This window comes from Xiphophorus maculatus, chromosome 22 (assembly GCF_002775205.1).
Source record: "Xiphophorus maculatus strain JP 163 A chromosome 22, X_maculatus-5.0-male, whole genome shotgun sequence".
Classification (NCBI taxonomy): domain Eukaryota; kingdom Metazoa; phylum Chordata; class Actinopteri; order Cyprinodontiformes; family Poeciliidae; genus Xiphophorus; species Xiphophorus maculatus.
This window is the reverse complement of record NC_036464.1, coordinates 11,397,830-11,414,111: the sequence shown is the minus strand read 5'-3', so window position 1 is coordinate 11,414,111 and position 16,282 is coordinate 11,397,830. Positions and strand designations below refer to the sequence as shown.

The window sequence follows — 16,282 nt, the reverse complement described above, 5'->3', positions numbered from 1 at the left end:
ACCTCAAAAGGTGTATTCGAGTTTTCCAGTCCACTGGAGTCACTTCGGTATACTTAAGGGTGAAATAAACCAAAATCGCTCATGGGAGTACTTTTGTCAACATTTTAATTTTGGACAATATAGTTTACAATATGCACTTAGTTTACTTATTAAATAGGTTATAAGTGATAGCCTATTTTTGCCTTTCTTTTTTTAAACATTTGAGGTTTGGTTTAAGCTGCAAAACACTGAATTCATATTAATTTGACATTTGTCTTCAATCAAATGTTTTTTTAACCTTAATTTGGTCTACAAAGAAAGAAGACAAAGTTAGTTGAGAACTCAAACATTAGGGACATTGGACATTGGGGACTCATTCTGAACTGAGATCTGTTTTTATTACTAAAGCAATTTAAAGCAGATGACAGGTGGCTCCTTTGTGTTGCCCACAAATCTGGATATGCAAAGATCAAAATAACAAAAGTACACAATGGTAAACCACAAAGACAAAAACAAAATAAAAATAAGCTCCTTTCCGATCAACTTTTCATTCCACTTTGCTTGTATTAAAATCCTGAATGTGTTTACAACAGCCTGTGTGAGGATCCCAACATGGAGCTCAGTACTGTCTGATGCAAAGCTCAGGTGAATCTGAATCTGAGCTGCATGTCATAAAAATCTTGCCAAATAATCTCAATGGATCAATTCGTATGGCGTAAATGACCAGCTGATCTGTAATAGCAGAACTATAATCTGACTGGAACAAAACTATAAACCAAAAGCACTACAAAAACACAAAGGTCAACATTTGAGAAAACTCACTTCATGAAACACTAATTGAATTTTTCACTATGTGTTGTTGTATTTTCTGTTTTGTTGTCAAGTTAGTTTTTTATAGTTACCTCAAATTGGATTTATCAAATAAGACAATGTGACGTTTTTCTTTGTTATGGTATCTTAGGAATAAATGAAATACTTCTTGTCCTTTTTGGCAGAATCCTTGAAAACATAATTTTTTTAATTAGCTTTTCTCCTTGATGAAATTTATACATGCGTTTAGTGACATCTCAGGCTGAAAAAGAAGCATAAGCTATGTTAAAAATCCACAAAGATTTCATGTGTACAAAACGAAACCTAAAATCATAGAAAAAATTCTTACGTCCACCAGGCTCATTTGGTGGGGTAACATTAAAGGAGACCACACAAGGATTTTCTGATTAAATGAACATTGAATTTATTAAATTATACTAAAGAAATAAAACCTTAAAATGAATACCTGAAATGAGAAACCAAAATGGATTAATGCAAAACCCATAACTAACCAGAAATAAGCAAATGCAAAACAAACCTAACAAACCCAACCATAAGATACAAACCAAACCAAATGGAGTTCTGAGAAGGGAGAGGGAAAAGCCTCCTCTCTGCTGCATGCATGGCAGCTTTACAGCAGCAGAGCACAAATCAGGGCCAAACATAACACCTGCAGAAGGCCTGTCTTCAGACCCCTACAAGGAAAAGGGCAGAGACCCACTGTAGTCGTAACAAAATGGTCATGTGAAACCTTATGTAGAAAATGATTTCAGCTTCTGTTTAAGCCTGCATATGCAGGTCAATTATGTGTGTGTTTTCCATTTCACTGAGTAGATGACAACCCATTTGCCACTTTGTTTATTAACTAGCATCTGGTTTCCTGCCCACAGGGAGACTCTGGTGGAGTGATTGGGCCACATGGGCCTCCTGGTCCTAAGGGGGAGCCTGGAGAACCTGGTGGTGCGTATATGGTGGGTGTCATATAATACACATACCAGTTAGGCCAATATACATTGATTTAGCTCAGTTGTTAAACAGAGGAAATGTCCACATTAAACTGTTTTTAAATATAATTAATACATATATGAGTTACCTAATCATTTAATTTTACATTCTGATTTCGCTGACAAGGTGAACATTAAACCTTCTGATTCATTAACAACGACTTTAAATTGTCTGAGCTTCTGATATCCAACTGAATCCAGAATCTCTTTATTCCTGGATGTACGGGGACAGAGGATTGTACTGGGGTAGAAATCCTCGTACTGGAATCGTGTTCTGCCACCAGTTAGTGCATTTGCTGCCCCAGCATTCCTGTTGGACAGTTTACCACTCCGTGATATTAGAGAGATGCAAGGCCATTAAGCAATCCATTTCTGGATGTTTCCAACCCGTGTAATCACCTTTCCTTCCTTTTTGCTGCTAATAGCTGTTTAAGCACTTTCCTTTATGGAAACAGCTTCACACTCACAGAAGTGCCTGAGTCGTGCTCAGTAGCACTCGCGCTCCTTAATCACGGGCAATGCTCTTTAAACAATCATGTTTGTTTGTCTGTAGAAATGTGAGTCTCAGCAATAAGCCCCACAGTAAGCAGTGCAATAACAGGGAGAAATATATAAACCTCTTGAAAATGCTCCAGCTTTCTAAATTTTCTAAATGCATTCTTTGAAAGATTTGTGTTTATGGTGGTTTATTGACCGTCAGTGTAATGAGAAATAGCTTTCACTTATAGCAGACTCTGTTTTACAGAGATAATTTCTATGAGAAGCACATATATAACATTTCAGGACCAAAAATAAATATAGAAGAATTTAGGCCTTTTTAATGTGTACTTTATGTAACTTAATTGGTTTTGTCTTCAAATAAATAACAATTAACTTCTTATTGTTTGCTTTTTGTGCCTTTATTATCTCAAATTAGCAATCACTCTGTTGTTTGAAACAATGACAGATGTTGTATTTGTTTCACTAAAGTGCAGATGCATTAAATTTATTAGAAGTTTTCTCTTTTTAAAAAAAAGCAATCATTAAACTGTACTTTTCTTAGAAAGATGCTTTACTTCCCCAACTTTTTTGTTTCAAGTTTAAGTGTATACCAAACCCCACCCTTTTCAATACTGTAGAATTGCTGTGTTAGTCCAAATCCAACTTCGGCAGAACTAATTTACATTGTGCAATGTAGGGCTTGTAACACTAATACATGCTGACCAAAGAAATCAATGTCTCATCTGGATGGCACAGTAAATAATGCTTACACTAGCCTTGGTTCCAATCAACGTTTTGTTCTCTGCGTTGTAGCATTATCGCTGTGCCTCTTCCCATTGAAAGTAATAAAGCAGCACCGAACATGATCTCATAATGCATTCCTGCGTTCAGGTCGCTGTCGTTTGTAGAGGTTGTACAAGTTCAAGAATCCAGTTTTAATTAAAGCTCTAAAATTTATACTAAGAGAGGAGAGCGGCTGCTCAGTTGACAACAAGATTTGCAGACAGAGGTCCAGGTCTGACGCGTTCTTCCTGTTGTTTTTTCAGAGTGATGGGTTGTCTCTGAGCAGAGGGTCTCGTGGGCCGAAGGTAAGAGCCAAAGAGAACATATCTATTTTTTTTTTTTTTTCAAAGCATGAGCAAGCTACAGATATATGCCTCAAGGCAAAAATAATAAGAACCTTCTGACCTTTAACTTGGATCTTAAGAATTGGAATTTGTTAATGTACAAAAAATCCTGTTCTTAAAAATATATATATTTTTATTTTTTTACTATTTTCCAATATTAATCATTGGAGAGTAACTGATGATTATGGCGGTAATGCCAATAAGTTACCAGTTATGATCTCAGCAGTGAACATGTTTATTCTTTCTTCAATGTTTGTTCAATAAATGAGAGAAAAACTCAAACAATTAGACTTCAGTGCTTACAAACCAAATTCCAAAACATTAGAACTGTAGTCAGACATGACTAGATGATATGTGAAATGAGCAAAGAACAAAAATTATCTAAATTTTAACTGAATTAATTGGTTGGACAACTGCTTATATTATAGATTTGTATATACAGTGCAGTTGTTTGATATTGACATGTCAATTATCTTTATGTATTGTACATACTATGGGGAGGAAAATGGTTGAAGTGAATAAGTCATTGACTAATTGGTTGATTGATTCAATAACTAAAAACAATGCTTTAGTTGCATTTTAAAGCAGCCAGCCCACTCAATGCAATGTAAAAAAGGAGAAGCTCATTTCACAGTCAAGATGTGACAGTTTAAAAAGAACAGCCTCCCCTCCCCCCTCCCTCCGTCCCCTCTTGGTTTTAACCGAGCTCGGGCTAGAAAACTACCAATAATCTCTTGTTAGATGACCGGAGGGCGCGTATAGAAGAGTAAGCCTTTAACAACTTAGACATGAGCTGTGGAGCTTGGCCTAATAAGTTAAAACCAAGAAATAGAAGTAAAATCTTGCTGCTTGGCTGGTCAAAAGGCACATAGGGATTTGGTCTAAATCTCTTTTGAAACAGGTCCATGTATTGCCTTTTCAATGTTGATGGGTGTATTTTGGTGTTGACAAGTAATATCTACTTCAAGTTAAAGAAAAATATATGAGGTTGTGTAAAAGTGTAACAAAAAGAGAGGAAGCCACAATATACTAAATTTTCACACCATGAAAAACCAAGCTTAAATTAAAAGCTGATTGATCACTAGAAAGAAAATTAAATTCCAGATTGTTAGATTTGCATAGTCTTACAGAACATTTTGGATATGAAAATAGTTACCATAGACATCTTCTTAAAGAAAAACATCAGTTTATGTTTTTACAACCAACCTTCAATTCAGTTGAAGATTGTTTTAGGTATTTTTCCTTCTGGTTATTACTACTGTTGTTATTTACATAGACAAAACTGAATTCTGAGTTTGAAGGTAATGGATAATACACCGTCTTTCTTCTGATACAAGCAATAAGGCACACTGAGTTTAATAGTTAATTATTATGCAGCGCAGGAACTCTCCCGTCTTCCGAATTCATCACACCTTTTGTTTGTGTCAGGGTGAAAGAGGTGTGCCTGGAGTGCCTGGAGACCATGGAGAAAAGGGAGAACCTGGAGAGAGTATCATTGTGAGTATGATGTTGTATTGATTCACCTATCATTCTTTCATTTATTATTTAGCTCAAACCATGATAACTTGTCATAGACACAAAAGAGTCTCAAGACAAGTGGTCATTAAATACATCTTCGGGTGAAAACATTGGGTATTATTTCAAGGGGCCGGCGCATCACGTTCGTGATTCATTACAAAGTGTAGCTATCCATCGATACATATTTTGAACTTCGCAAATTTGACTGTGAATGAGTGTGTTCAGTTTTGAAACACAGGATATTTGGAGACAAAGAATCAATAGAGCAAAAGGTGCCTAACACAATTACTGTACTGGATCTGGGTGGTAGAGGGCGGATGGTGTTAACAAGATGTGTGATGTGTTTGTAGGGCCCCGCGGGACCCCCAGGGAAGCCAGGAGCTGAGGTCTGTAGCAAATTCTCACTTTCGCAACACAGAAACAGCATGTTCAGGTCTTTCACTGAGGTTCGGTTAAATTAGGATGTGAACAATTTCAGGAGAATCTTTTGTGCTACAAATAAAAATGAACTAATTCTGCTAATATAAATCTATAAACTAACTATAGGTCTTCTTTAGGGTCTCCGTGGACCACCAGGTTTTTCCGGCCCTCCTGGAACTCCAGGAAGAGAGGTTAGTGGGTACAGTCTATTGCTTTATTCTCATTCAGTCCCACAAGTATGCAGATAAAAGATAACCGGCTGCATAAAAAATTGTCAGCTTCCTGCTGTGGATGTCCAAGTGCGTCATATTACTGCTGCCGGCCACAAATCACCACCAACCGAGATGACTGTGAAAAGTTATAGACCTTCACGTCTGCATGATATTGCTCCCAGCAGGACGGTTAAATCTATTCTTTGTCTCAATTAAAGGGCTCCCCTGGTAGACCTGGTCCACCAGGCCCTGCTGGACCTCCAGGTGAACCAGTAAGTAAGAATATCACTTTTGTCCAATTCAGGATCACTGAGCAGCAGTGAGAAGTACAGATATATCACTTTTAGCATGTGTTCAAAACCAAGGCTTTAGGTCAGTGGTCTCAAACTTCAGCCCTCAAGGGCCGGTGTTCTGCAACCTTTAGACATTTGTGTGGTTCAACACACCCACCTCCAATATTAGCACATTAGCAGAGCTCTGTAGTGACTGGTGAGGCATGCTTATCATTTAAATCAAGTATGTAAGACAAGGGACACATCTAAAAGTTGCAGAAGTCTGGACGTTGAGGACTGCAGCTTGAGACCCCTGCTTTGGGTAAAATAGCATGGTTGTATATATAAAACAACTTCTGTAGCATTTTTTATAGCTTTCCATCAGCAAATACACAGCCCCTTACCTTGTTTAAACACTGCAATGGATGAAAAACAATGGTTTCTATGTCACAGCAAGTTATTTGAATATTTTAGATTCCATTTTCAGTGTTAGAAAATAAGGAATTAAATTTACTTGTCTTATTGTATTTGAGCACATATAACATCTATAATATAAAATATCTATTTTTACTTTTGAGTACATTTGGGATTGTACTCGGTTGTATTTTAAGCCGGTTACTGAGTAAAAAAATATTCCTGCATAAAAACTGCATGTTGTACTAAAAAAAAAATGCAGATCAGTAAAAACCTATTACCCTCCCTGAGAGAGTGCACAACCTGTAAATGGAGATAGTGTGTGGCGTACCACCTGGAGAATCTGCGACTTTAATCTGTGACACAACAGCAGAAACTCGCTGAACAATTCACACTCTAAAACCAGGAGGAAGAGGGAGACGCAAAGAGTGCTGTCCCAGCTTAGAGAAATATCCTGTCACATTCTGTTGCAGAAACAGTGAAGATACATCACTGACTCCAAGAAAAAAACACAGAAACCTTGCGTTGTGCACTGCAAGCTGCATATGCTCCATACTCTGTGTATAAATAATGGTTTTCCCAATGTCACGGCTCCAAACATCTGAACATTACACCTGCAGCAGTGACACACTTAGTCAAATAAGAACCTACATATTTTGTGGAGGTAGAAATAAAAAATTGTTTCATTTTTCAGCAAGAAACCTTGTTAAAATCGTCCAACATTTAAATACATGACTCTGATCTGCTGGTTAATTAATGTCATCAGTAATTATTAATGTTAATGCTGACTTGATTAAACAGATCGTTATTCTACATCTAAAACCATGTCAGGTTCCACTGACAAGTGGGCACCATCTGCTCTGTTCTAAAACAGCCAACATTCTGAAAAATAATGCTTACCATCAATTTATTGAAGATGGATTGTAATGATGCTGTCTTTACTATCTTTTACTTGGCAGCCATTTCCTTGGCAGCTCTGTGACAGAATATTACTCAGCATATTATATATGACTTTTATATTGTCTTTGACCAGCAGATGGATTTCTGGGCATGTCGCAGCATGTGCTGCATTTTAAAGGTTACGTGGTGGAACTTTTACGTAACCTTTACATTTACGTAACGTTCACGTTTTGTGCATAAACGGTGTGCAGGTTTAAAGCAATGCTGTAATGTTTCTGTGTATATACGGGCCACACCAAAAAGTCTATATGAAAAATTTGTGGTATGAATATACATCACACCTTTGTCCTGTAGGAACTGCAACCTTTATTTAATTACAGTATTTCAATATACTAAATCTCCTGCAAGCTAAAGATTCATAAAACCTTTCTCATTCCTTTTTGGCTTTATAATGATTTTAGGTTTTTGACAGTGACAATATTTTAAGTATGTTAGAATCCTGAAGCTTTATGATTTAAGGTTTTCCTCAAGTGCTGCAAATAAAAACTGGAACAAAACAGTTTGATAAACGTGTGTGTGTGTAAAAACTCATCTTGGAATAAATGATGGCCTGGTGGATGTGGTAATGTTTTTGTGTAGGTGTGTGTGAGTGTGTTCAATTTACAAGATGCAGCTGAACCAAACAGCTGCAGCATATTATTAAATACCATGAAAGATTTGCCCTGACAGACAAAACCCTCTCTTCTTTTACTGACAGACTGCCCTGCCTATCGTTGGAGACATGGGTGCATTACTTAAGGTATTTCCTCTGCATAGTTTTAGACACTTACAGCTTTTACCTTTGTTTATTTTGCAAACATATTGATGATGTGATTTATCATTATTATCATTATTATTATTATTTCTTTCTTCAGAGCAAAACTGATTTTAAGCCTTTTGTCCAGTCACATCATTCATTTATTGCTTACGAACTTATTTAATGTTACATGGTGAAACATAATCATATTTTTGACAAACAATAAATACATTTAGTTTTTGTGTTCTTAACATTTTTTTCTATTCACTAATTCGGCCCAACTTTGCACCCGTTTCCTGGAATTACACAAACCTAAAAGTCTCACTCCATGACTGACATGAAGTGAGACTCTTGAAGGCACTACTTGGTTCCCATTAATTCTGCTCAGGAGACATTCAGGGAACATTTCGTGTCAGTCGAGGTCCTTAGTCCTACCGGGTTGATGTCACATAATATGAGGTGAAAATGCAGTGTGCCAGCTCTGCTTGATGAAATCTTATCTGTGCCGCTGGTTTTGCTTCTCGCCTCACCTGCCTTGGCAGAACGCCTGCAGTCTTTGCCAGACAAGAGTTCCTGGGCTGCCTGGGCAGAAGGGAGAGAAGGGTTCCTCTGGAGTGCAAGGAGTGGAAGGCTTGGTGGGAGAAAAGGTACATCCAGTCCTAGACATTTTAAATTTATTTTGCATATTTAATTCAGCCTTTGGGGCTTGGTATAGAGTGACATTTAAATATTTTAGACATGACTGCATTGCAATAGTTTACTGTCCAAATATGGCTCAAGATGATAGAAACCAAAAACAAGTTGATATATTTGCAAGTGCAAAACCTTCTTCTTATTAGGCTCAATGAGAAGGTTTTGTAAAAGGATTAATAAAAATATGCACTAAGTGTATGCTTACTGTTTTCAAAATGAAAAAATCTGAGTTTTTTATTGCTTAAATTTAATTTAGTAAATTCTGCTCCTTGTGTCTCAGCTGTAATCTTTCATGCACACTAACTGTTAACAAGTAGTTGCTTGAAAATAAAGCAGTTTCGAATAAAACCATGGAAAGAATAAGAAGTCCGAATGAAAACAACTACAGAAGTTAATACGATTTTAAAAATACGAAAACATTTGACAAAGACGGAGGAAAAGAAACAAAACTTTACTAAATAAGATCAAACATATTACTAGTTGTAACATAACTAGTGATTAATTGAATTAATTGAATCAATTATATGTTTCTTTTAGGGCAGTTTTAGAATTAACCTCGCAAAATATAAACAAAGGAAATGCTTTGAGATATTTTGAAGCTTACTCCAAATTGATACAACAAACAAATGTACTTTTTTTCCAAACTACAACATCTAAACAAATCTTGGATTTGGCTCTGGTGCCATAAAAAAAGATTTTGATACAACAAAATGATTGAATAATAAGAAAATAACCCAGAAACAGAAAAATCTACACAAAGGACAGAGCTCAAAGTGATTTCTGTCTTATTAATTTATTATTTGAAAAAAGAGTTTCTTATCAGAATGAGCCAATTTCACAGCAGATATTTTTATGAAAAAGGGAAAGGAGAACAAAGACTTGTTAACAAGGGGGATATTTCATTTAAATACAGTTCTGTTTTTACCTGTATTTTACAAAATATCCAACATGCATGAATTTAGAGATGCCAATCAACAGTAATTGAAACAGATACATATGTCCCGAATGTCTGCCATAAAATAGGCTGATAGAAGCCCGAATATAAGCAACAGAATTCTAGTTTTTTACAGGAGTGACCCATCAATGTATGGCTGATTTACAGCCAAAGGTTCCTACCATCTTCAATAAATGTTCTTCAGAGGCGAAAATATGTTGCATCCTCATAAAACATTTAGAAACAGAGGTCCTTCAAACAAAATTCTTGGAAGTTGTGCAGACTGCTGAAGCTGGAAAAGAAGTTGTTGACAACTAGATTCAGTTGTTGAGGGGGCACAACCAAAGCAGTTATATACACGTATTTTCAGAACTAGGGCGGTTTACATTGGAAAACTGGGGTAACGCATAGCAGACACATAAATGTGCCAAACGCTAACACACTGTGAAATGAGAAGCTTAAAAATGTATATCCTAAAGTGTCAAAGTAATGTCACATTACACTAAAATCAGCAAAGGGATTATACTTATGCTGACAGTAACATAAACCGGAGCGGTGTGCTTATAGTAACATTCAGTATGTGTGTTCCCTGCTCAGGGGGATCCAGGTGTAAGAGGTCCGATGGGTAATCCAGGAAAAGAAGGCCCAAAGGTGACATCAGTGTTTTAAAAACTAATACAGTATGTTAGAATTTCCTTTAATTATGCAGCTTTTAATCCATGGAAGAAAAATGTTTAATTAATTGTGGTGATTTGATGTTGTTTAATAAAATATGCATACATTTTAAAATCAAATATTTACGTTTTGCATGTGTGGTTGTCATTGCTGGCAACCTACAGAGTTTTTCTATTGTTAATATTATTAGGATCACTTGGTGCTTTCTGCAGAAATTGTTGCTATGGATACAGCCTTGCACCAGTGAAACAGGCTCAGCAATTTCACGTTGTGTGCTGGAAGAGACATTTTGAAGTTTACCCCCGTCAGCCTTTAGTTTGAGGCTTTTTTTGTGGTTGGTGAAAAACATTCACTTCTCTTTACCTCACTGATTCTGCTCACCCTGCAGGGTGTAAAGGGAGAGAGAGGCTTCCCAGGCCCCTCTGGAGACAAGGGTGATGAGGTAAGCAAGGATGATGTTTAATCCAGCAAATTAAACCACTTGTCATCAGGCCGTTTGGAAAGGACAGTGGTATTGAGATTTTCAGACAAATGTAGGCTGTGAAAAAACACTACTTATTTTCTTCTGGCTTCTTCGTCTTTCTTCGACAAGTTTTGCAATTAAAAAAAGAGATGTCTTGAGTAAGCAGAGGCAGTTTCCAAATGACAATTTTCCAAACCAGTCTGTCCCAATGTGGAATTATAATCTTCAAGAAAGAAAGAAGTTCAGCCGTCAGTTCATGACCTTAAAGTCAGGCAGCTTTGGGTTATGCAGCAGGACAGCAGGAAACGTATATCTGAATAGTTAAAATGAAAAGCTGAATGGTTTGGAGTGACTTACTTTCAAAAACCCTCTGATCTGTTGTTTCAGGTATGTGATGGAAAATTTTGCCATCAAACTTTTAGGTTCAAGGGATATTTTTCTTTCTCATAAGGGTTAAGTTAGATTTGTTAGGTCTTTTTTTTCCCATTAATACATTTAATTGTAATTTGACTATGATATGATATGAAACTATGATATTAAACAGTAAGGTGTTCACAACACTATTTACTGGAATTTTTGAGACCCTGCAGTTTTCAGTGTGTGCTGTCTATGTGCTGCCTCTTTCTCTTAAAGTACCTACTTTATTATAAACATGGCATGTAATGTGTGTTTGTGTATCTGTGTTATTAAAAAGATGGTACTTTTATCCTACAGCAACAACTAAAAGATATTTAGCGAACAACCAGAATTATAAGTAGATTAAACTGTTTATGACCAATAAAAAATCATAATGCACAAATTAATACAAACACATTAGATACTACTCACTTTAAACAAAGCAGTAACAGAGGCTGTAGGAAAAACCTAGTTTGATGTTAATCATGATTAATATCTCAATTATTGGAAATCTAATCACCTGTTTTTGCATTTTATTTTGTGTAAGATTTCTTAAGTAATATAATTTGGAAAAAAAAATTAAAGCTTTGTACAGTAAGAAATTCTCAATTTGCATTTTTTTTACTTTTAGATTTAATATATAAATTGATGCTATAGGTTGATTGCATTCATCATGCAGAAAGCCTCACCCCCGCTCCCAGGTTTAGTCAGCTGTGCAGCCCTCAGCAGGTCCAGATGCCTACAACACTGTCACAGACCGAAACACTCAAATAAACTGATATTATACTTTTCACACAAGGTGGCGGATTATTGAAACTCACACCGGCTTAGTGTTCATATTGAAGCTGATATCTCATTTTATAAACATGTGCTCATGAGCAGATGTGCAGACAGAACAGAGGCTCTGATAGACGGAAGGGTTTGCTGATGTGAATGCTAAAGCTCTCTGTGCTGTTCTCCTCAATTATTTGTAAATGCCCACTACTGCAAATCAGTTATTTGAAGAAATTATTCTTTGATTTTTAAACTGAGTATCAATTTACTGTCGTCTCCAGGGCCCTGCAGGAGCTCCAGGACTTCCAGGCGTAACAGGTCGAACAGGAGTCCCCGTAAGTCTTGTTTTTTTGTTTTGTTTTGTTTTGGGTTTTTTTAACTTTGGCACTTTCATAATAAAAGAAAACAAATACCATCACAAAAGGGGCATGAGATACAGTAATGACAACAAAAAAAAAGATTAAAAAGAAATGCAGTTCATAATGATCTCATGACAGCACTAACATAGGATGATTGATTAAACATTTTTAATCTTTTAATGACATTAAGGACAAAATGAGTTACAGGTATTCAAAGTGTTCTCTGAAATGATGATTAGTGCTACATGTAAGGAAGGAAGGGCTCACACATTTCCACATTGTAGCTTGATTAGGTCACACATTTCTAGTTGAGCAGAATGAGTTTCTTTGGTACCACCATTTTCACACTCATCTGAACACAGAATGGAAGCATCTGTCCAGGTCCTTAGTGGTTTGAGATGCTGCTGCAGTATGGTCTTAAAATGTGCTAAAAGTGCTGTCTAAAAGGTAGCTAACACCAGACAGCATAAAAGCTGGTGTGCCATTGACCACTCAGTAGAAAGACACTTATCCCACACTAGGGATAATTGAGGGTACATTGGGTTTACTTTGCAGTAATCAGGTCCACAAATGACTTTGTCTTTTATCACCTTGTATTGAGTGTTAATAGAATACAACCAAAGTTGTGACATTGCTTCATCCCACAGCTCTTCCACAACATTAGTTGCAGAAGAGCAACTGATGTTTGCTCAGCAGCAGATACCTGATTCTAATGCCTGATTTGGAAGCAGCAAAAATAAGATTGCGGAAATCAAAATTTACAGCAAACTTGAAATAACTATGCAAAATGAAACATATTTTTGTGTCCTCCTCACACCAAAACATGTCTACCTTGCAGACGATGCATAGAAAAATAATTGCGTAGAAAAATAGTTTTCTTAGGTAAATAATACTCCAGTGTCACGGTTCGTTTGGCACTGTAGCATGCATAATTTTTGTGTCACGACAGCATTGTGTCATGACAGCAGTGACACAATGATAACATTATTTAGTTTCATACACAATTAAGCAAAAGCTCTGTCAGCGCTTTATGTAGACTTACAAATACTGAGAGAAAAAGTGGAACTGGCCCGGTAACTTACTTTAGGATCAATTTGGCTGATAATTGTCTGATCACTTGAGGCTCAAACGGAGCATTGAATTTTCCCCTACAGTCTTTCAGTTAATGCTTACATTAAAAAAAACTACAGACAGCAACGCCATACCGAAAGTAATGTACACCTACCAGAACATAGTAAATTCCACATCATTGATCCCAATACACACACACTATTCAACTTAGATCACTTTAAAATTAGAACGCATACTTTAATGGAATTGAATGATTTGATTTTATACAACATTTCCTTTTTTTCAATATCCCAACATACACCATGTCGTGGAAAAAATACTATTTCCAAGCACTGTTCAGGTGAAATCACTCAATCAGGTTAATTCATATATTGTGCACAATACAGAGAGCTTGTAGGACAATCAGTAATGAAGCAGGTCTGGATGAAAGCTCTGTCAGGCAGAGACAACACATGAGTTTTATACCAAGGATAAAGAATTAACAACAAGGGGCGAGACAGCCTGGTTCTGATGCAGCTGTAGAAAACAACTTCCAGCCTTCTACATGTAACCCAAATAGTTGTTTTGGTGAGAGTTCATAAGCATTTCATATAACATGACTAGCACATGTGACCTTATTGTAATTTTTCCATCACACACCACAAGATGGTTAACATTATTTTAGTATCCAGATAACAATGTTTTAAGTCCAAGACCATGATTTTTGGACTTTTAAAATTTGAAATTAAGTGCTTTGTTGCCCCTTAAAAAGATGCTGTGGAAGAAAGATGTTTGAAAAACATAAATAAATACAGTTAAAAATGTTACAAAGTCTGAAAAAGAGTTCAAAGGCCAGGACAGATTAAACATCTCTACAGCAATCACTGTATGCATTTTCCCTTATGCATAAGGGAAAATGCTATTTTTATATATAATTTGTGCTCAAATCAGATTTCTTTTTCTTTTTTTTGCAGGGACTTGTAGGTAGACCTGGTCTTATGGGCCCACAAGGATCAAAGGGAGAAAAGGTAAGAAATGCTTTCTATGAAATGTGGTTTAACAAACGCTGCAAAAAGTAAAGTAAATGTCATTCTTGTTCACAGAAGGAATGTGTTATTTTTCATAAATGACCTTCTATTAAATATCTTATTGATGTCTTTGTTAGCCACATGGATAAAGTACTTTGCTACTTTTAACAGTAATGCAAAAGAAAAGAAAATGTCACATTTCTAGAGAATGCATTTTCTTTCAAAGTTCTCTGATGATTTTTAAAAGCAGCATTGCTTTTACTGAGTCATCTTTACTTGACTTTGCTGAGGTACAGGAAAAGGCATAAGGCTTTCTTTTAGCTACATTTCTAAAAGACTGAAGTCAGTAGTTTTTGTTTACAGCGACAAGATGTGAAGTAGATAAAGTTTTGAACACTTACGAAATGCTGAAAAGTAAAAGAGTGGTGCTTGAAACATCTAGTTTTGCTTACAATTTCTCTTAACTGTGAGAATAGCTCTAAAACAGATCCGCAGTGTGTTTTGGTCTTTTTGTGATATGTATGTGGGTGTATGCGGAGGTATTTTGGTACGATCACAATGGAATCAAACACCTGAGAGGACACACTAAAAATCTTGTGAATAACTGTGTACTAAAATGATGTAAAGTGATTTTTGAGGCCTTATTTAAGGTCGACACATTGTTAGAGGAAAAGTAGTGTGTTACTAGACTGGTGGTATGAAAACAACCAACTTGTGTAATTCTAATGTTTAAGTGTTTATGTGTTTTCATGTCAGTGTGTGGTTGCAGTTGTAGTTCTGTACATTGTGTATGTGATATTTGTATCTTTGTGTCTTTCTTGAGTTCTTTATATAATAATATGTACATTTGTTGCATATATGTGTTTTTTTATCTCTGTGAAACAGTGTTTTATACCTTGTCTATTTAGGCTGCCTGAGATTTTCAATATCAGATACCGATTTGTATTCCTAATTCTGATCTGAGTCATTAAGAGTGAACATTTGTTGATGCCAAGCTGATTTTTAATGATCCAAGTAAATGTCTCAAAATTTACTCCCCAAGAGACTCATTATAGTCTTTGCATCACACTAAAATCTGAATTTAAAAAATGATTGTGAATTTTAACTTCAACGTTGAAGATAGTAACATTATGAAAGCTGTATATGTAGGCTACCTATTAAAGTAAGATTTTTAGTATGTGGAAGGAAGGAAGATTTTGCAATTTCAATAAGATTTGAACATTGTTTATTTAAAATATTAAAAAATAGGTTATTTTCACTGTTATATGAATAAATTCAAGTATGAGTATTCTGAAAATATTAAACAATAATTTCAGTGCGCTTAAGATTTTCTTTTGTTTATGTCTGACAGGGAAACGACGGAGCTCCAGGCAGACAAGGACTTCCAGGACCTCCAGTAAGTTGCTCCAGTCTTCACAAGATTTAGTTCTCTATAGTGTCTCAAAACCCCACAAGGGTCACAGGTTTTATTTTGGGTGGACATGTAATGTTACCTTTAAAGGTTAGAGTGGGAAAGTCGTCTGTTTGGTGCTTGTTTAGCGTTTCTCGTAATAGCACAGCACAACCGACAAACAAGTGCAAACATGATGAAATTGTGGCCACATGCTTGCTGGCACCGAGTCTCATTCCATCCTTTTTAAAAGACGAATGAGTAAGCACTTCCAGTGGCAAATCTATAATTCATTGGCTATCTCCTTGAACTTACTGAGCGCCTCCGGAACACACACACACACACACACCCCTCCCTGCACACGCCCGCACACGCCTACACCTTGGTCATATAAACCTGCAGCTATGGAGGAAAGGGGATGGCTTAGTGGCCTGAAAAGGGCACAGGCCTTCACTTGCTTCTAAATGAGAGCCTTGACTTCTTCTTGGTTTACATTAGTTGCCCTCTAAAAATCTATCACTAAAGAACATCCTTAGAATGCTAAAACATAAAATCAGGATTACCTCGTGATACCCAAAATCTTTTAAA

The 16,282-nt window shown here is 36.3% G+C and overlaps 1 protein-coding gene across 3 annotated transcripts in view; it reads left to right on the top strand.

Moving 5' to 3' along the window:
* Nucleotides 1-16,282, top strand: part of col19a1 (collagen type XIX alpha 1 chain) — a 127,074-nt gene that overhangs the window by 83,010 nt on the left and 27,782 nt on the right. For all 3 annotated transcript variants that reach the window (XM_023328031.1, XM_023328030.1, XM_023328032.1), the window contains exons 24-36: nt 1,680-1,760; nt 3,320-3,361; nt 4,829-4,897; nt 5,269-5,304; nt 5,476-5,529; nt 5,769-5,822; nt 7,894-7,935; nt 8,475-8,579; nt 10,157-10,210; nt 10,623-10,676; nt 12,149-12,202; nt 14,251-14,304; nt 15,656-15,700. In XM_023328031.1, the coding sequence (XP_023183799.1) occupies nt 1,680-1,760; nt 3,320-3,361; nt 4,829-4,897; nt 5,269-5,304; nt 5,476-5,529; nt 5,769-5,822; nt 7,894-7,935; nt 8,475-8,579; nt 10,157-10,210; nt 10,623-10,676; nt 12,149-12,202; nt 14,251-14,304; nt 15,656-15,700 (744 nt within the window). The remainder of the gene's footprint in view (nt 1-1,679; nt 1,761-3,319; nt 3,362-4,828; nt 4,898-5,268; nt 5,305-5,475; nt 5,530-5,768; nt 5,823-7,893; nt 7,936-8,474; nt 8,580-10,156; nt 10,211-10,622; nt 10,677-12,148; nt 12,203-14,250; nt 14,305-15,655; nt 15,701-16,282) is intronic.